The sequence below is a fragment of the Vipera berus genome, assembly GCF_964194415.1.
Source record: "Vipera berus genome assembly, chromosome: 1".
In the NCBI taxonomy this organism is placed as follows: Eukaryota; Metazoa; Chordata; class Lepidosauria; order Squamata; family Viperidae; genus Vipera; species Vipera berus.
This window is the reverse complement of record NC_138202.1, coordinates 24,426,929-24,448,264: the sequence shown is the minus strand read 5'-3', so window position 1 is coordinate 24,448,264 and position 21,336 is coordinate 24,426,929. Positions and strand designations below refer to the sequence as shown.

General features: G+C 39.6%; 1 protein-coding gene across 1 annotated transcript in view; it reads left to right on the top strand.

Annotated features, from left to right (window-relative positions):
• The window catches only part of FRMD6 (FERM domain containing 6), a gene marked incomplete at its 3' end in the record, with an annotated part of 31,675 nt that extends 13,549 nt beyond the window's left edge, over positions 1-18,126 (top strand). The window contains exons 6-14 of the mRNA XM_081314417.1: positions 3,180-3,366; positions 8,141-8,296; positions 9,726-9,791; positions 11,204-11,272; positions 11,821-11,995; positions 12,164-12,502; positions 14,864-14,998; positions 16,566-16,657; positions 17,842-18,126. Of these exons, the coding sequence (XP_081170543.1) occupies positions 3,180-3,366; positions 8,141-8,296; positions 9,726-9,791; positions 11,204-11,272; positions 11,821-11,995; positions 12,164-12,502; positions 14,864-14,998; positions 16,566-16,657; positions 17,842-18,126 (1,504 nt within the window). The remainder of the gene's footprint in view (positions 1-3,179; positions 3,367-8,140; positions 8,297-9,725; positions 9,792-11,203; positions 11,273-11,820; positions 11,996-12,163; positions 12,503-14,863; positions 14,999-16,565; positions 16,658-17,841) is intronic.
• Between the last annotated feature and the right edge of the window lie 3,210 nt (positions 18,127-21,336).

Below are 21,336 nucleotides of genomic sequence, written 5' to 3'. Positions count from 1 at the left end.
AGAGGATGGCTGTTGATTTTGATATATCTCCCCCAAATTAGGAAATAGAAAAGGAGGTAGTGGTGGAGGGAGATAGAGGGGGGAAAAGAAGGTGGATATACCCCATAAAGAGTATTTTTATAAAAATCTGTTTAAATATGACAAGCATACCGAACTTAAAAAAGATTAGTGCAGGAAAGAGGGCAGCGCCACAGGGGTTAGGGATGTCTTCAAGCCCTTCTATTCAGAAGTCCATTGATGACATGCTACAAAGGGAAAGGTCAAATTCCTTTAAAGATTTACAAGCCCTTCTGCAAAATGTGCAAGAAGCAATGACTAAGAATCATGAAGAGATGAAGAAAGAGATAGGTCAAGTGAGAAATGATACTGGTGAGCTCAAGGAAAAAATACAAACGATTGATGGTAAATTTGAGGGGATTTAACAACAATTAATAAAAAATGAGCAAAGATTACAGGAAATGGAAGTAAGAATGGAGAAGGAGGAGAAGAAAGTAGAGGACTTAAGTGAAACGCTAATCCGGGCGAACAGAGAGCTTGAAACAACAGTTATCTTCCTGGAAGCAGAGAAAGCCGCCCACTATCTGTGCTTTCAAAATGTTAAGGAAAAAAAAAAGGTGAAGACCTGCCGGTCATGATGGCGGACTTAATGGCGAAGGCATTAGGCATAGGAAAAGATGAAATGTTGGCGGAAATTGATGAGACGTATAGGGTCCAAACTAACTATGCGAGGAGACATAATCTTGTGAGATTGGTTAAAAAATTGGTTAAAAAATTGACCCGGGATGAATTACTACATAGATCAAGAGAGGAGCCGCTAGACTATGGAGGACAACAAATAACAATTCTCAAACAAATACCTAAAAGAATGAGGGATTTGAGACGAGGCTACCAATTTTTGACATCGAAATTGATTAGATATAATGTGAACTTTAGATGGCTAACTCCAGAAGGCACTCTAATCACATGGCAAGATAGAAGGTATAGATTAGACTCGATAGACAAGGCAGAAGATTTTTATAAGCTCCACTTTAACAATGAAGATGAAATAGAAGACCAAGATGGAGGGGACATAAGAGAAAGGGATGCAAGACAGATGGCTATAGTAGGGAAGGTACTAGGAACAGAGGATAGAGCAAATAAATCTGGAGAGACTACAGAGAAATATGAAGGCAGAGACAAAGAAACGAGAGATCCGCACAACGAGAAGCAGAAGACCCAGATATAAGTAAAATAAAGGGAGAAGAATGCAGGATTTTGTCACTGAATATTAATGGTTTAAACTCGCCAATGAAAAGACGGAAAATCTTTAATAAATTTATTCACCAAAAATTAGATATAATTGCAATTCAGGAAGTTCATATAAAAGGACAACAAAAATACCTGTTAGATCAACCAAAATTAGGAAATATATTTGTATCATTAGATCAACAAAAAAAGAGGGGGGTGGTATTATATGTGAATGAGAAATTGGTAGCTAAACAAATTTATAAAGAGAGAGAAGGTAGAATATTGATAGCTGAGGTAGAAATAAACCATAGGAAAGTAGTGATAGTAGAAATCAGAATTAAAAGAGCCTTGGTGGAGCAGTGGGCTAATGCCTCCTTAAGTAACACCAGCTGCCTGCAATTAGTGCAGGTTCGAGTCCCACCAGGCTCAAGGTTGACTCAGCCTTCCATCCTTCCGAGGTAGGTAAAATGAGGACCCAGATTGTTGGGGGCAATTAAGCTGACTTTGTAATAATGCCGCTTGGGGGTGTGTGTGAAAGCCCTAATAAGCAGGCATATACATAGAATGAAGGCTACTGCTAAGCTTGTAAGCCGCCCTGAGTCTTCGGAGAAGGGTGGGATATAAATGGAATTAAAATAAAAAATAAAAATAATTAAATAAATATATGCCCCGAATGGAAACCAAGAACAGTTTTTTTAAATGTTACATAATAAGATATGTGATATAGACTACGATGAGATCTGTGTGCTAGGAGACTTCAATGCTATTATTGATAATAATTTGGACTACAAGGGTAATAAGACCAGGAAAAGGAAAAGAAGAACACTACCAAGATCCTTTTTCAAATTGGCCAAAGATCTAAACATTCAGGACATATGGAGAGAAAGGAATTGTGAGGCTAGACAGTATACATATTATTCTAATCGACATAGCTCATGGTCTATGATTGACATGGTGTGGATGTCAAGGGAAATTAACTGAAGTTGAAGACGTGTGTATAGAAAAATTAAGCTTTTTCCTATATACTATAGGCTATTCTAGAATATCCTATTGCAATTAGATAAAATTTGAAAACAGGATATTGATATGTATTAGTGAAAATATATTTTGAATTTTATTAATTGACTAGGTTATGACTAGAAGTGTACTAACTTGCTTATTTTGACTATGTAATAACCAAGGGAATTAGAGAGGGCATCTCTGTTGATGTAACCTGAACTATTTACAACTGGTCATTTCTTATTTTAACTACCCAACCACCATATTGTTTCACAAATACATGTATATGTAAATATTTTAAAAAATCAATAAAACTTGTATAAATAAAAAAAGAGTATCCTGCCTTGACTCTCTTTGGTGTAAGAGGGATGGAAAGGCAAACACTGCCAGACTTTCAAGATTCTATTATCAATGTTTCTCAACCTTGGACTTCGACATGCTGACTGGAAATTCTGGGAGTTGAGGTCCATATGTCTTAAATTTGCCAGATCCGAGAAACATTGTCAATAAATGTTATCAATAAAACTAGTGATATAACACAAAACTGCTATTTCTTATGGTGTCCATTTTCTGACCTGGCCTACCCCAAAAGGTGCACACAAAAGTCAAAATGGTGACCTCAGTGGTGTCATTGCAGTGGCCTTCTTGGGGTTTTGGTCCCCTGCTCCTCAACTCACTTTGAGGTGCTGCTACACCTTAGGCTTAAGGTATTTTGATGGTATATTATTCTTCCAAACTTTGGATAAAGCCTTAAATCAGCTAAGATTAAGGGTTAAAATGCTCTGCCATCAAGCATCTAAAAGCAACTGAGACCAGCACACAGACTCTTCTCATACAGTGTGGGTCCTTATCTCTGGTTTTCTTGCTGATTTGCTCCAGGTTCTGAAACATTTGCTCATTTTTTTTCTTCTTCTTTTATTTATTTATTTTTTCATCTTCTCATCTTTGTCCAGTGACCGAACTGCACGCTACTATTATTACTGGCATCTGAGGAAACAAGTCCTACGTTCTCAGTGCATGCTGCGCGAAGAGGCCTATTTCCTCCTAGCGGCCTTTGCATTGCAGGCTGACCTGGGCAATTTCAAAAGGAACAAGCATTTTGGGAAATACTTTGAACCTGAGGCATACTTTCCTGCATGGGTAAGGATGCCTTCGAAGACCACCTTCTTGTCTTCAAGGGCCTGTTCTTTGTTTACTCTGAATGTTGAAACGCAAACCAAGCCTGTAGGGGGGGTGGGGCTGGCCATTTCCAGAACCATTTCAGGCAGCAGATGCTGTTTCGGTACAGAGTTGGACAATGTCCCCAGCAGCTGGATAAAACGTAGAAGGTCACAGTAGGCTTTTTCAGCTTTGCCAGAGCCAAGTTGGTTTTTTGCAGAAGTTTGGCTTCTGAGTCTCCCTGCTTAATTTTTGTAATGGTATAAAGGGAGGGAGGAAATATGGCTGTTTGGTCAACTTTGCTATTGATGTGCTTAGCCACTTGAAGCAATTGTGAGATTCATAGCAACTGTGCAAAGGACAGAAATACCAAAGGAGTTTGTTCCAGTTGATCAATTATAATAAGAGGTTGTATGGTTTTCAGATTAGCTGGACAAGAATTCAGAAGCTATAGATAAAGATGAGGTGTATGTTGTAAAATTGGCTTTAGGGCGTCCTGGCTTTTTCCAGTAACTGGTGGTATGTTGCAAAAAATTCTAAAACAAGCTAATTGTTGAGGCCTGTTGCATCTCTGTGAATTAACAGTACTTTGCAAGGGAAACTCAGTGATAATAAAAGAGCTTTGCTTTCATGGGGGCACAATTTGAAAATTATGAGTCTAACATTTTGGACCTTACTTACTGAAGAAGTCATAAGAAGGAGGAACAAGCTGCAATGTGCCTTACATCAAAGCACCTGTCCATGTAATCCAAGTTTGGTTTGGTAGCATAATAACAGTTCTCCAAATTTATAGGAAGGGACTTTCACCATCACCTACTCCTGTATCCTTTTGAATAAAAATGTCAGGGATTCAGCTGGAATATTCTATTCCTTGTTGAATGACTGCTCATTCAGCAGCCATTCAAAGTGATGACAATGCTAAGTGAGGGGGGACTTAACGGCAAGCCTTGGTAGTTGTAATCCTTGCAGCATCCCCACAATCACGTGATTATGATTTGGGCGCTTGGCAACCAGCTCACAGTTACAATGGCCACAGCATCCCGTGGTCACATGATCACTATTTGCAGTCTTCACTGCCAGCTTCCGACAAGCAAAGTCAAAGGGGAAATCAGCAGGCGGTCGCAAATGGCGATCACATGAGACACAGCAACCTTGCGGAACTGCAGTCGTGTAACATACTTTACAACTGCATTGCTTAACAATGGAGTTGCGGGTCCCAGTTACCATTGTTAAACAAGGACTGTCTGTATATGGAAAAAACATGTGTTCTGCGTGCATAAGTCTACTGTAAAGCCTTTCTCAGAAACTTCTGTAGGGGCAACAGCCATTCAGCGGCTGCAGTCTCTGGAATGTTCTGTTTCCCCTCTGGGCCACATGGAATCTTCTCTGGGCTGCAGTTCTAGGTAGCGCCCAGCAGTTTCTGGAAGTAACTCCTCTGAATCAAAAATAGTGTGAGAAATGGTGCCTACAGAGGGTGGGTGGGTACTTTGATGGACTACAGTGAAATAGCAGTTTCCCTGGAAGGAGGAGGATGAGACAAGAACCACCATAGCCCAGAGCTGGATAGGACAAAGTTAGAATAGCTACTCCATAGAATCTCCCAGAGTATATCCATTAGTAAGGGTTTAGTCTAGCAAGATTCTTTGTATTGTCAGTAAGGAAACGGAACTCTGGCTGTATTGTTCTGTGTCATTTTAGCCTGACAAGGAGTTTGAATGTGCCAGGTATTCCAAACAAAATCTCCTCTTTTAATTTTATCTTCACAATAAAAATAACTTCATTTGGAGTGCCGTATCTGGGACATGCTTCCAAAATAACGAAAATCATCATAGGGGGATATTGATGGTGTTATATGTTGGACAGAGGATATGGAAGCTGTGATGTGTAAGAGAGAGGTAGATCCCCTTCTTTGTCAGGTAGTGGAAACTCATGTGCTACCCTTGGTTCAGAGGCAAGATTTTTTATTTATGCATATGATTCTTTGTTCTGGATCATAACTTACTTCATGTGGATATTTGTCCCCAGGGAAGCAGGTAGTTTAGTGCAGGGGTCCCCAACCCCCGGTCCATGGACCAGTACTGGGCCGCAGCATGCCAACAACAGGTCCGTACAAACAAGCAAAGTCCCATCTGTGGAATGCAGGCAGCACACAAAACCACACCCTCTCCAGTGTGCAGAAAAACCTCTCTCCACGGATCTGGTCCCTGGTGCCCAAAAGGTTGGGGACTTCTGGTTTAGAGATTGGGCTGTCTTTTTAAAGTTGGTCAATTGTAACCATATCAGAGAAATCATTCATATAGTTTCAGGAAGGAGAAGTAACTTGTAGTTACCCATGTTTCTGGGATAATGTATGAGCTAGGCAAGGGGTAGTAAGTGAAGAAGAGAAAATTGGGGCCCATGAAATGAGAGTACCTGCTTGGAGTTAAAGAGTAGTGATGGGGTAACAGAAGTTTGGGAACATGTGAAAATATCTTCCCTGGCTGTGCCTTGTGGTACTAAGTGATTGTGGCAGCCAATGCTTCAGCTGGAATGTTTGGTAGTGGCAGATGCAGCAGCTGTGGGCATCCCCAGAATAGATTCTAGTTATAAAGAGAGGGTGATGTCATGGGGAACGCATAACAGAGACATTCATGCCTGTTTGGAGCAGTATAGCAACATGGGTGGAGGAGGCAGAGAAGGAGTCAGTTAACTGTTTTTTACTGCCTTCAAATTGCCTGGCCTAAGGGGGAAGGAGCCAACTTTCCAAACGTGGCCCATCTTCTTATCATCATCCTTGAAGGTTACTATCATGTAGACAAATCTATCTGGATAATCATCATATGCATTTCTTTGTAGAGACTAGATACATTTTTAAAATTTATATCCTGTCTTTTATTCCATGACTCATGACAAAATACATACATTACATAATCCAATGTTATTTTCACAGCAACCCTGTGAAGTAAATTAAGCCGAAAGATTATAACTAACCCAATTTTCGTGATTGGAGTAAACTTAAACCTTCATTTTCTCAGTCCAGTGTTCTAACCCCTGTATTAGATCAAATCTGCTAAGTTGCCACCTGCAGGCATCTCTAAAACTCAATTACAGCACTAGGCTTTTGATATCTTGGTGAATGATTTGACTGTTGCATCAGACCCAGAGCCATGCAAAGATCACTTTCACCAAATTCTTTGATAGGGAGACGCAAAAGGAAACTCTTAGGATGTTCTCTGAGAAAATTTAGAAAGTCACCAAACAAAACAATATTGCTAGTTTGTACCTAACAAAAACAGCAGCCGAGCCCATCATTCCTTCCACAAGGTGAAAATACTATTAATCAATGCTAAAATGACTTCATAGTTGCATCCCAAATTTTTGATCCCTTTTTTAGGTAGCAGAAAGAGGAAGGAGTAATTTCACTGCAGGACAATTATTGGAGGGGAAATCTAAAATGCAGCTTTTAGAAACTATACAAAGAGAAGAAAGTTAAAACTTTTCTCTGTTATTCCAAGATGAATAATATGTTAATTTCCTGGAAAGTTGATAACGGTAAGACTAGTTTAACACTTAGAGAGGTGATATATTCAAGGGCCAACTGGCTAATTTATCTTGGAATCTTTCTAGCAGGAATTGCATTAAAATGATAATCCCATGGTAGCAAATAAGCTATTAAATGCAAAATATAATATCTCTGGCGTCTCTATGAAAAAAACATGGGATATGCTGGAAGGATGTCTCCTGCTTTTTGCAGATGCAGCCTTCTGCTCTGCAGATATGTTGGGACTACAGGCTCTGAATTCATAGCAGCAGTTATTTGCCTGTGCTGACAGGTTTCTTGGAATTATGGCCCCAGTTGTGGCTGGGAAATTCTGGGAGTTGAAGTCTACCTATCTTAAAAGGTGCTGAGGTTGACAAAGACTGGTTTATGGCAAGGTAGCACATTAGCATAAGGCAGCTTCATGCACCAAATGCTCGTGGTGAAACCTTCCCATTGTGCAATGGAAACATGGTTTGATAGCTTTTCTAGTAGGTGAACTGACCTCTTTTCAGGTTCTGACAATTCCCAAGACAACTGCTAGTGTAAACTTGCCAGGTAAGAAGATAATAACCTCTCAACAGTGTTGACTCACTGTTTCCATTTTGAGCCACCTTCCCAGGAGTGTTTTAATAATCTCTCCTCTCCTTTGCTTTGTTTTTGAAAGCCATGGACGTCAGTTAGTACAGACAGCTGTAGAGGATATATCTATTGGTCTTGAAGACTCACTGTTACATCTGGGCTAAGGGCTGCATGCTATCAAATATTACTTGAAGGAAAATGGTGGTGGATGGTGTGCCTATTCTCATCTCCCACTTTCAAACTCACAGAGGTTGGCCACTTTAAGAAACAAAATGCTGAATTAAGGCAAGCCTTAGCCAGATTCAACAGGGTTGTTCTTATATTCTTCACCCCTTGGTTACTCTGAAATAGAACAATCTTTTAATGCCTAAAATGTCCCAGGAAATGCATAAGCACTATTTTCATTGCCTCCAAGTCAACTGGAGCAGGGAAGGTTGCAATCAGTGTGCAAAGGGGGCTGTCTCCTGGCTGTGCTAATGATTGTTGTGGGGTTTTTTTGGCTGCTGTGTATTTTAATCTTTGTACACATTTCTTTTACTTTTTTTAACACACTCTGTCATCCAGAATCATATAAATTGATTAAATCGATAGTTGAACAGCTGAGTGCCTGAGATTATGAACCCATACCCTAATAATACGTATTTTTCTTCTTGACAGGTGGTGGCCAAGAGAGGGAAGGATTACATCCTGAAACACATCCCAATCATGCACAAAGACCAATGTGCTCTGACTGCCTCTGAAGCCCACCTTAAGTACATCAAGGAAGCTGTTCGGTTGGATGACGTAGCTGTCCATTATTATAGATTATACAAGGTATGGATTGAGGCTACCGCAAACAAATCTTTGAGTAAAGTGACCACTGTTCAGCAGTTTCTCACCTTTTTAATGGGATGATGCCTCCCAGTTGTAATTTTTAACAATTTACCTATCATATGAATCTTTCACATCATAAAAATAAAAAATTCTTCTGAGGGTAGGCTTGGAGGCACATTTTAAATTACCAGTGAAGAAGCTACGTTTTTTTTAATAGCCCCTTTTCAAAAACTGGTGATAAAGATGTGCGGTGAATTCTTAAGCTGTGAGCATTGTGTGCTGCCTGGTAGCTGAGATTCAGGAGGATATTACCTGGACTGGCACTAACTTTGTTGGATGTAATCACGATCCTTTAGTAATCGCTTTGCAAGCAAATGTTTGAAATGTTTTTCAAAATGACAATGGGAGTGTGGATTATTCAGTGAGTTGAGTAATGTGCACAGCTCAGAGGAAAGATGGCCTAACAATAGGAACGGACCAGAATTAATTTCCCATCTTGCATTTAAGAAGATAATGCTATCCAGAATCTGATGCAGGGAGCGATACATTGGCTTGCTGAATATTTTTCAAATAATTGAAATGCATTGCCCAATAGCAGCATAAGTTCCACTTTGCAGGAACTGTTCAATATCATTGGGATGAAATTCTCTGTAGGGCCTGACTTTTGCAAATTCAAGGGCTCCGCTATGGATTTCTTTATATCCCAAATACTGTATTAGAGCCAGGACTGAAGACACTCTCAGATTGTTTATAATGACATAGTGTATGTTGGGAGTGGATATTTTTTTAGATATTGAAAAAAATACTGATATTTTCTAGAGACCGAATTGCACAGTGCAGTCTTTTAAGAATCCAAAATTACCCCATTTAGAGTGATACATTCATTGCTCAACTGGCATTCATTGAATTGTGTTTTGGGTATTTTCAAACACAGCTGTAATTGTTAAATGGAGCTTTTATTTGCAAAGATGTGTGCTTCCAAATGCTAGTTGTTTGTAGGAAGCAAGCAGGAGATGCTGCCGTATGTGTCACCTAGCTATTTTGTTGGAAAGCTAAGCCTTCCCTCCAAATACCCCTCCAAAGCAGAATAAAAGTAAGAAAACCCTCCAAGCTCAAAATGCTGATCTCACCTACTCCAAAATAATGTTGGAGGTGCCAGACGGATAGTGCTGAAAGAGAATGAAGTTGTGGGTTATACTCCTGCATCTTCATCCTGGTCTTTCTGAGGATTATAAGGTTGTGGTCCAACCAATTCTTGCAGTGCTAAAAAAAAAACCAACCTCAAATCCTCCTTTCATTTGGGTCTTGGTATAGGAATGCTTCTTGTCTCAGTCAGCTAGTGAATATGTGTACAGCTCAGGTTGTCACTGATATGTCAGCCAACTGCGTTATGTGAGAAAATAATGCAAGTGTATTTTCTCTCTTGTAGGACAAGAAAGAAATTGAGGCTTCCCTCTCTCTTGGGCTTACCACAAAGGGAATCCAGATATTCCAGGTACATGTTTCCATAACTGACTTATGGGTACAGACCATTCAGTTACCTGTCCGGACATGATTGAGGCCATTTCTTTTCCAGGATTCTGGCAGAGGTGCACAAGCTGTGATCTCAGGGTCTCATGTAATTCCTCAAAGCCTTAGATGTGAACCCCGTAACCTCCAAATTTACTTTTTAAAAAACTCTAAAAGGTGAAAAGTATTAAATGCCTGACCCAAGAACAATATTGGGTTTAATTTTAAAATGAAATGAAATAATTCTGGGGGTCCTGTCCCCATACCATACATTCCATGCACACTCAAAGCTGAATTGCAGCCTTTCGTCTGGAAAATGTTGCATCCTCCTGCTGTTGAGCCGAATCTTTTCTTTTTCTTTTTTTGCAACAGCGTAGGGGAGCAGGAAGATGTTTCTCGGTCTAGTTTTTGCAAAGTGAGCACTGGAAAAGTGATCCAGTGTGCTACATCCTGCTCAGTAGAAGGATTTTTTGTTTGTTTGTTAAAAATACTGTTCTCTGAACCCAATTCTGCGGAGCTTGTTATCTAAGTGAATTAAACATTTTGGGTAAATAATGTAAATAAAGTAAACCCCCCCCCTTTCCTCCCCTCCTGTGCTTCCTGATCCCCCTCCGCTCCTCTTTTTAGTAGCCCCAGGGCAGGATGGGCAGCAAACAAATTTAACAAGAAATAAAAGAGTCATAATTTCACTGTTGAAATTCTGTAGCTCATATGCAAGCCTAACCTGAAGCATATACCAGTATGATATTCTGGTTAAGATGGTGAAGTACAAGGTTCAAATCCACCCCCATTTATGGAAGCTCACTGGATGACTTTGAACCAGTGCCTTACTCTTAGCCAACTTACCTGAAGAGATGGGAATTGTTGTCTTAGAGGAAAATTGGAAGAGAGGATTTATGCTAAATATTTTTTTCATTCCAAAAAGAAATAAAAAATACAAACTGAATGAAGGAATGGTGCTTTCTACATTATTTTATACCCTGCTGGTAACTTGAGTGGGCAAACATTCCAGATGCTTGCTCAAGATCACCTACTGTAGTTGGCTTTTTGCCTAAGGACTAGAACTCACAATCTTCCAGTTTCTAGCTTGATATCTTAACCGCTATACCAAACTGGCTGTCTATCCCTAGGATAATGCAGCTCTTAACAGAAAAAAAAGTTATCTGCCAAATCTAATCAGCCAGTCCAATCTAATCAGCACGAGCAGTACCTCATATGCAATGTGACAAGGATCATGTCAAGCAAATCATTTGAAAACCTCATGCATCTACTTTCTTTTTGACTTATGAAATGTGGCTGAATTCAGTGAGCAGGGCACATTGCTTCAGTTTAAAAGCTGTATACTTTCTAAGATAAGTGGAGCATAATCAGGTTATCTTTTTTTCTTCACACTTTCAGAATATAAACAGTGAAAGACAACTGCTGTATGACTTCCCTTGGACAAACGTAGGAAAACTTGTATTTGTGGTGAGTAGGAAAATCCCAAAGTTGGATCCTCCTTAGTGAAAGCATTTTGATACCATATATAATATGACAAGGGACACGGTGGCTCAGTGGGTTAGGACGCTGAGCTTGTCGATCAGAAGGTCGGCAGTTTGGCGGGTCGAATCCCAAGTGCCGCGTAACAGAGTGAGCGCCTGTGACTCGTCCCAGCTTCTGCCAACCTAGCAGTTCGAAAGCACGTAAAAATGCAAGTAGAAAAATAGGGACCACTATGGTGGGAAGGTAACAGCGTTCCGTGCACCTTTGGCGTCTAGTCATGCCGGCCACATGACCACGGAGACGTCCTCGGACAAGCACTGGCTCTTCGGCTTTGAAACGGAGATGAGCCCCTAGAGTCAGAAACGACTAGCACGCATGTGTGGGGGAACCTTTACCTTTACCTTTACCTTATAATATGACAAACACAGTGAGATACAGACAACCAGAGACAGAACTTCAAAAAAAGTCCTACAAAGCCAGGCTAAACTGAAGCCTCTGTCCTTTGGTGAACATCATGCTTCTTGTCTTTGCAGGGCAAGAGATTTGAGATTCTGCCTGATGGCCTGCCATCTGCTCGCAAGCTCACCTACTACACTGGCTGTCCTTTGCGATCTCGGCACCTCCTGCAACTCCTGAGCAATAGCCATCGCCTTTACATGAACCTGCAACCGCTCCTGCGGCAGATCAGGAAGCTAGAGGAGAATGAAGGTAGCAATCCCATCTCTGCCAATTTGAAACAATATATGCATTTCTTGACTTCACAGTAGCACCCACTGTACACAAAGCCATACATAGGCTCCATTATTCTGAGCCAACAGTTCAGGTGCATAGGTTAAGTACGGGTGGGTTACCTTCTTTCATGTATGATTCTTCCAGAGAAAAAACAATATCGTGAGTCCTACATCAGCGATGCACTGGACCTTGATATGGATCAACTGGAAAAGCGTTCCCGAGCCAGCGGAAGTAGTTCAGGCAGTGTGAAGCACAAGCGTCTCTCCCGCCACTCTACTGCGAGCCATAGCAGCTCCCACACCTCGGGAATTGAGACTGATCCAAAGCCCAGGGAACGGGGGGCCGAGGAGGACTTCATGGTGGCTGCTGTCCATCGCCAGCTGAGAGCTTGCAGCTCTATGACCAGTCACGGTAGTTCTCATACCTCTGGAGTAGAAAGCAGTGAGAAGGAACGCCTGGAGGAGGACTCCTCTCAGGAAGATGGTAACTCTCCATATTTGGTTCATTCTTTCCCCAGTAAACGTAGAGTTTGGGTTTGTTGGTTTCCTGAAGTGGGATTCAAGTTCCAGAATATGGAATATAATAATACTTTACATGGATGGTAAATTTGTACATGTACAGTATTGTCTAAGGGACGTGGTGGCTCAGTGGGTTAGGACGCTGAGCTTGTCATTCAGAAGGTCGGCAGTTTGGCGGGTCGAATCCCGAGTGCCGCATAACAGAGTGAGCGCCTGTTACTCGTCCCAGTTTCTGCCAACCTAGCAGTTCGAAAGCACGTAAAAATGCAAGTAGAAAAATAGGGACCACTATGGTGGGAAGGTAACAGCGTTCCGTGCGCCTTTGGTGTCTAGTCATGCCGGCTACATGACCATAGAGACATCCTCGGACAAGTGCTGGCTCTTCGGCTTTGAAATGGAGATGAGCACTGGCCCCTAGAGTTGGTAACGACTAGCATGCGTGTGCGGGATAACCTTTACCTTTACCTTTAGTATTGTTTATTCATTTACAGATTAGATTAGATTAGATTAGATTAGATTAGATTAGATTAGATTAGATTAGATTACCTTTATTTTTTCCTGTTGGGCACAATGGCACACAATAAAAATGAAATTTAGTTGCTTCCTCTCAAAGTGTGTACATATATAACACACATTTAAAACATAATATATACAACATAGGTATAGACCTACACTCTTACATATAAGTAACATATAAATATTATTCACTGTCCATCTTGAATACATAACGGAAGGAGGAAGCTTTAGAGTTGACAAGATTGATACTGTAGATGTTTTTGTATTTTCTATATCTATAGATTTAGAAATATATATTTTATATCTTTTTTCTTTATGCATTTTGGATATATAATAATGATGACAACAACAACAATAATATAGAGTTGGAAGGGACCTTGGAGGTCATCTAGTCCAAACCCCTGCTCAGGCAGGAAACCCTATACCATTTCAGACAAATGGATGTCCAGACTCTTCTTAAAAACCTCCAGTGTTGGAGCATTCACAACTTCTGGTGGCAGGTTGTTCCACTGATTAATTATTCTAACTGTCAGGAAATTTCTCCTTAGTTCTAGGTTGCTTCTCTCTTTGGTTAGTTTCCATCTGTTGCTTCTTGTCTTGCCTTCAGGTGTTTTGGAGAATAGCTTGACTCCCTCTTCTTTGTGGCAACCCCTGAGATATTGGAACATGGTTATCATGTCACCCTTAGTCCTTCTCTTCATTAAACTAGACATACCCAATTCCAGCAACCGTTCTTTATATGTTTTAGTCTCCAGTCCCCTGATCAACTTTGTTGCTCTTCTCTGTACTTTTTCTAGAGTCTCAACATCTTTCTAGAGTCCCAATATCATGGTGACCAAAGTTATTTGATGATGTTTGTTAATTGTAGTTCAATAAAGACAATGACAACTTTTTAAAAAAATAGATTCAAAATATCAAGTTTGAAAAGCAATTTTGCAACAACCTTGGGAATGGCTTTTCTCTGCTTGAGTTTCTGGAGACCCACTGCCAATTAGCATAACCAGTTTTCTCTATATGCTGGGTATCAACTCACAATTTCTCAGGATGCCAAAGGGATTTTGGATATTAGTCCAACACATCTATAGGGAACCACCAATCTTTGAGGGGCTGATATACACCAGGTTTTTTTCAAACTATGTTCTGCAAGAACCTATGAATGCATAAGAACTTCATGGGGTTTATATTTGAACACAGTCAATTTTTATCTAGAGCTTTGCCTCTTGATTAGAGTTTTGTGGAATATTTAATTATCAATTTCCACTGCCTGAAAAGATTTGAAAGCTGCTGGTAGAGATAGTGCTCAGCTAGAGGGACCAATGACCTGACTTTGCATCCTTATTCTGCTTTGGTTTCTATGTCATTATCTCTTTAGTATTTCCTATTATTAAAAATATCCCAGGCTATATTCTCAAGATTAAAGAGCGGGAAAAATGGCCCGTGGAGGACTGCTAATCCTTTCCATGTGGATTTCATCCAGTCCTGCGGCTGGTGGGACAAAAAGACTAGAAGGAAAAGGGGTGTGTGCATCAGCTTCCTCTGTTATTTCTCTGCATTTGATTGCTGCCTCCTGCAGCTGCTTTTCATACTGGGAACAAAGGAAAAGGCACCCTATGTCTTGCACTCTCCATCTGGATTGTTTTGGCTGCCCTAAACCATTAGGGGAAAAAAGTGGTGTTGCTTTGTCTGGATCTCCCAAATTCATCCGTAGCTATTGTAAAGATGAGATGATGCTTTGTTGTACCTACAGTCTTGTCAATGTAGCTGTTCCAGCTCCTCCTTTCACCTGGCATTTATTCTCTCTCTGTTTCAGAAATAGAGATGCTGGTTGATGATCCTCGAGATCTTGAGCCAACAAGCGAAACATCTATGGATGACGTCAGCCCTGAAGTTTGCATTTACATCACAGAGGACATGCTGATGGCCAGGAAGTTTAATGGGCATTCAGGTAATATACCTGAGTTTATTGTAAGGAACAAAAGAATAACCCTAATATTTTTATTACTATTACAAAAGGTTCAAAGAAATGTAGATATATACGCTACGTGCAACATACCAATTATTTAATGATAAATAAAGAAGTAACCATTCATTTCAAGTTAGCAGTTTCCAGCAGAGTAGGTATATCAGACTTATTTTTTTTAATGTAAATTTTATTGGTTTTTATAAGGGTGGGGAAGAAAATGAAGGGATAGTGTGTGGGGTTGGGATAGCGGGAAAGTTGGGGGAGGGGTTGGGGTTTCCCCCAATTACATTCAATATTTAGCAAATAGCATATTGTCTGGGTTGATCTATATCAATAGAAGTAGTAAGAATAATGATTGATAATAATAGATATAGCAAATTATAGTAAACGATGTTAAATTTTCAATCTATAATGTTTTTCTTAGTAAAATAAGGTCAAAACATAAGTATCACATTCCTTTCTCTCTAATTCGTTTGTCTAACCATTGATAAAATTTATTCCAGGTTCTGTAGTAGACTAAATGATCTTTTTCTTTAATCTCTAAAGTTAATCTATCCATTTCTGCACAGTCTTAATATTTTCTTGATAAGCATTTCTTCAGCTGGTAAACTCATTTTTCCATTATTGGGCATACATAATTGTCGCTGCAGTTAATACATGTAATATTAAATACCGAGTCTCTTTATCATAATTGGGATCTATCATTCCTAACAAAAACAATTCTGGTTTAAACTCTTATTTGTTTTTTAACCATCTTCTCCAACCATAAATGTATCTTAAGCCAAAACCTTTTAGCTTTAGAACATGTCCACCAGAGATGATAATAGGTACCTGGTCTTTGACTTAATTTTTAACATTTTGTATTTTATATACTGAACTGTGCCACATCAGGATGAATTTTGACCATCTTTGCTCAAATAATTTTCAGGGTGACAGAATAACTGAGTTGGAAGGGACCCTGGAGGTCATCTAGTCCAACCCCCTGCTCAGGCAGAGAACCCTATACCATTTCAGACAAATGATTGTCCAATCTCTTCTTAAAAACTTGCAGTGTTGGAGCATTCACAGCTTCTTGTCCTGCCTTCAGGCGCTTTGGAGAATAGCTTGACTCCCTCTTCTTTGTGGCAACCCCTGAGATATTGGAACACTGCAATTCATGCCACCCCTCGTCTTTCTCGTCATTAAACAAGGACAGCCTTCCTTACACAAGATCCTCCAGGAAAATGCTTTCATAATCCCTAGTTAGCATGACCCATGGGAAGGCCCTAGTTAGCATGGGAATCGAAGTCTGCACATATGGAGAGCACCTGGTTAAGGAAAATTGTATTTATTTCATTGACTCATTATTGACGTACTTAGAATTCTGTAAAGGCCAGTTAAAAGATAACAGAGTCATATGATATTACAATGCAACCCAATGCCAAAAGTGCACTTTAAATGTACTGTATTCTGTGCAATACTTAAAATACCATGAAAACTACATGCTGATTGAATCAGGAAAACATCTCACCTCTTTTGGTTGTTGTTTTTTTTGTGTGACCTAACTCAGGATTAATTGTCAAAGAAGTGAATTCGTCTACTTCCAGCTCTTCAGAGACAGTGGTAAAACTTCGTGGCCAGAGCATTGATTCATTGCCACAGGTTTGTGAAATAGATGGGAAAAACCAAATCAGACTGAATGGGTGGATGTCCATGACAGAATATAGCATTTTAATGGCAGCTAGTCATAAAAAGGAATGGAAGCAAAACCACTGTTTTGGGAATGATAGAAAATGCCCTTCCATGTGTTTTTATCTATCTGTTACATTTCAAGCATCACATAATGTTTTAATGCTGTCTTCTACTTTTGTCTGTTTGCAATACAGTACCTTAACTGTAGGCAGAAAAAGGAGAAGTAAAACAAATACACTGGCTTATTGCTTGACAAGCACCTTATCAGGCACTTTAAGCTTTGGGATAAGTCTCAATGAAGATTGTTTGGATGAGTTTGCACAATATGCCAGTCTAGGCTAAAATGTAATTCAGTTGTTGGTGGATCACTGTCTTATAGTAATACAGTTTTTATCTTAGTATATTGTGTGAAGGACTCACCCACAAAATAGGGTTTGTTACTTATTTTTATTCGTCAAACAAAAAATTGACGAATTTAAACAAAGAAAATAAAATCAAAATGTGACAGGGACAGTGGGCACACCAGTGCAATTATGCACGCCCCCTTAGAGACCCCTTAAATATGGAGTGAGGTCCACAGAAGTTAAGTTATAATTAAAGCTGTGGAAGTTAATAGCTGAGATAACTCAATCAGATAAGATAGTACAGACTTTGAGAATTCTGTTACAAAAAATGATTATTTTACAATCGAGTTTAGAGCAGTTAACATTAAGTTTAAAGGGGTTGTTTGCACACATTACATTATGATTAAAGCCAAAAAAAGTCATTTACAGATGAAGCATTACTATGTACAATTTTGTATGTAATACCTAAGTTTCAACATGTTATTGAAACCAACGTGTGATGTGATTACAGTGATTGTGCTGTAATGTTTACAATGTTTACAATGTAATGTATTGTTTGAACTCAGCCTGTGTGTCTTCTCAAGTTCCTACTCTCCTCAGAGAAGAGGCTAAATTTGGGGAAATATCATTCTTTTCCCAGTCAGATTGAAGAGCCATCAACAGCAGCAACAACAAAATCTCAGGATGTTTTGATCAATATCAAATTGTATTTAAAAAACCTACCAGATAGAGATAAAGGGAGTTGTTCCATACAACTTGAGGGACTCAGAATAAGGAAGGGCAAATTAAAACTTTCCTTATTTTCTACAGAGCATCTGTCAGAAGCCAAGGACCTCCACCGATCGCCACAGCCTAAGTCTGGATGACATTCGGCTCTACCAAAAAGACTTCTTGCGCCTGGCAAGCCTATGCCAAGAGACAGCACAGAGTTATACATTTGGGTGTGGCCATGGATTGGCTGAAGAGGGTCTGTATTGCAATGGCTGTTTAGCTCAGCAGTGCATCAATATCCAAAACGCTTTTCCCGTCAAAAGAGCCAGCAAATATTTTTCCTTGGACCTTGCCCATGAAGACGTTCCAGAATTTGTTGTCTGATGCTGTCATTGGGTGCTATAGCAAGACAACACAGTGTTTCCAGTTCCAAAAACTGGCGTGCCAAACAGGAATTTCCCCGCTCAATGGTTTTCCCAGGATACTAAAAATAATAATAATCAAGGCCTTGTAAACTGTTGCACTTTTATAAAAGCTTGTCCTATTTGTGGGCTCTTCAGCATCAACGTTTGCCGGGAGGCAGAATTTGATTTGGTTAAAAATCAGTTGGATTTAGAAGACCTGGTCTCTTCTTTTGAAAGTAGCCAACTTGGAGAACTTCTTGTTTCACAAGAAGGATGCACAATGTTTACTTTGAATATAGACATATCTCTTGTATTTTTTTTGTTTAATTTGCCTCATGGGAGCTCTTCTGTGCTATGCATACCATAGATTTTTGCATCACCTTTGCAGTTTAGTTTTTCCCCTTGTGAGAATAATCGCGTTAGTTCTTCTTCTCCATTCCCATTGGTTGTGCCATGTCAAGCCAAAGAAATGCACCCTCCAGATGCACCCTTGATGGGTGACATCAAGAAAGAGCTATAAGCAATAACTACTAACCCAAAGGATATCTGTGTAGAAAAGTTGCTCAGAGGATGAAAGCAACTCGAGATGCAATGAATCCATCTTTTGATCTTCCCCCTCACACAAAAAAAAGTACGTAAGCTTTTGATCCAAATGGAATATCTTTGTGCTATTTGTAAAGTTTACAAAAAAACAACAACCCTGAACCAAAACAAGCAAATGAACAACAACAAAAAATCCCCAAACAGATGTTAGGTGGTTTGGGAAACTTTCTGGAATCTTCGTTGTTTCAAAAGGGAAAAAAATGAGGATGTAGCAATAGGATTTGCTGACCAAAAGTACCTTAAGTTCAGAGAGAGAGAGAGAGAGAGAGAAAGAAAGAAAGCATGTGTGTGAGAGAGTGAATATAAAAATATGCACATTGCAGAAAAGAGTATATGTTTAATGTATTTTTGAAAATATAAAAGTCTATGTTTTATTTTGGTTTTGATTTCAGTGCTTTTCGAAAAGAGAAATTAATGCTTCCTTTCAAACTGCATGTATAGACAATCGTGGAAATGCACATTTTACATATGGCTAAAACAGCTTCTTGTTTTGTTTTTTTGTTTTGTTGCTATTCAACATAATAAGAGGAGAGAGTTGTTTCTGCATTGCAAATGTGGCTTCCCTACTCCCGTTTTTTTAAAAACTAAACTTTTGCTTCCATGTATCATGAGATGTTCCTCTTCCCCTTTCTGGAAAGGGGAAAGATTTCTATCTTGTTTCAGTGTTAGATCAATGAACAAGTGTGACTTTCAAAAGGAATGCTCTGATTTTAGGTCTGCCATAGGTTGTAACGAAAGCTCCATATAGCTGCCATCCTCCTATCACCAAAGAGGAGATCACCGTGGGATCTTTTTAGGTGGCTCCATTGTAAGACTGTCAACCCTTCCATTGTCTAAGCACACTGAGGGGAAGGAAGGAATGTCCATAGAACAGAGATAGGAGAAAATGCTATCCAATGCATTTTCCCTGCAACACTGTGACTGGTCTTGCGCAACACTATTTCTAGTAACTGCACAACATGCAAAAGCTTGGTTAGTTTTAACCTTGATTATTATTATTTGTTAGCATATTTCATAACTTGAGTCCTTTATTTAGTTTGTAGCGGCTTTATGCAAATCCAGGAGTAGGTTGATTCAGCTACCAATTAAGAGCAATATATGAATCCAACCACCCTGTACTCTTAGCAAAAAAAAGAATCCAGTGTAGCATTTATAACTTAAAAATGGATTATGAGTAATTGCCCATTTTTAGTAGATTGGAAAAAATAGAAATATTTACATATTGCTTCTTCACTGTGGGCTTCAGGGTGCCAGACTGTCAGAAACGTGTGTCTCAATAACCAACACACTTTCTTTCGTTCCTTCCCCAAGAGAATTGAGGACTTCAGTCTCTACCAGGAGTTTTGAGGTCCATCTTTGCCTCCTTACCTCTTTACCGTTGTGCTTGAGGGGTCCCTTCAGCCATTGGTTAGGTCCACAAGCCTTGCACTTAATAGGCTAGGATATATGCATACAGCAAGTGCTTATTTTACTATCTATGTATCTGCACATAATTATTTTGCAGTCTCCTATGAAATGAAATATGCAAATACCACCGGCAGTAGGCCACTCTGTGGCAGCAGTTAATCAGCCTTGATTGAAACTAGTTAAGATGGGACCTGGTTTGTGTTTGAGTAGGAGCCCAGCAGAAATTCTATAGGCTGGGAAGATACAAAAAACTTCCCTAATCACAATGGCAGACCACTTTCAGATTGTCCCCATGCAAATAATATAGATGCTTCTGTGGCATCACTAAGCCTAGAGCTCAACCCAAGGGGGATTTTATCCTTAGGACCTAGAAGTAGCTAGGTCTTCCTATGCTGGCAACATGTCATGCAATACATTTGCTGGTGTGTGACATTTTCTACTGGAGCATAGTATAGTTCCCTGGAAGATCCCGATGCTTGTCAGTGTTCTAGATGGCTAACGTTTCTGATCTCTGGTCCCAGGGCACCTGAAGATTTTACATGACTTGTGGATAAATTCTCCTCCTGACATATTTGCAGCACTTTCAGGAGAACTTCCTGTCTCAGAGGACAGCAGCCATGGACTAGTTTGTGGTGGGAAAGGGGCAGATTTGCTCCTTTATCAGGAATTGTTCTAGTGGTACAGTAATTTTCAGCCACTATTGGGAGAAGTGCATTTACAAACAAAATAGAATGATTCATAGCATATTGCCTTAAAAAATATATTTTTGTGAGATTTTGTAATCATAGCCATAGTATTGCCATATTTTGATATATGGTATTTTTCTAACTGAAAACATACACCACATATACACACACACATATAAATATACATATCTCTTTGCACACACACAAAGGATATTTTTATTTTTTAAAAATTAGTACAGTATTTCACTTGGGGGGGTGTCAGATGATACCAAAATCAGATGATGGGTATTTAGTTGGTTCAGTAAGGATTGTATAAATCAGCTGTCAAATGATGATAAAATGTAGCCAGCATGTGGGCACAGAGATATTTACATCTTTGGTGAACTTGTTGCTGCTTCCTTTGGATAACAGTACAAATAGCAATGCCGATGCACTGATATTTTTCTCTTCATAAATTCCAGTGGGTTGACACAGCTTAGTAATTGTCTGCCTTC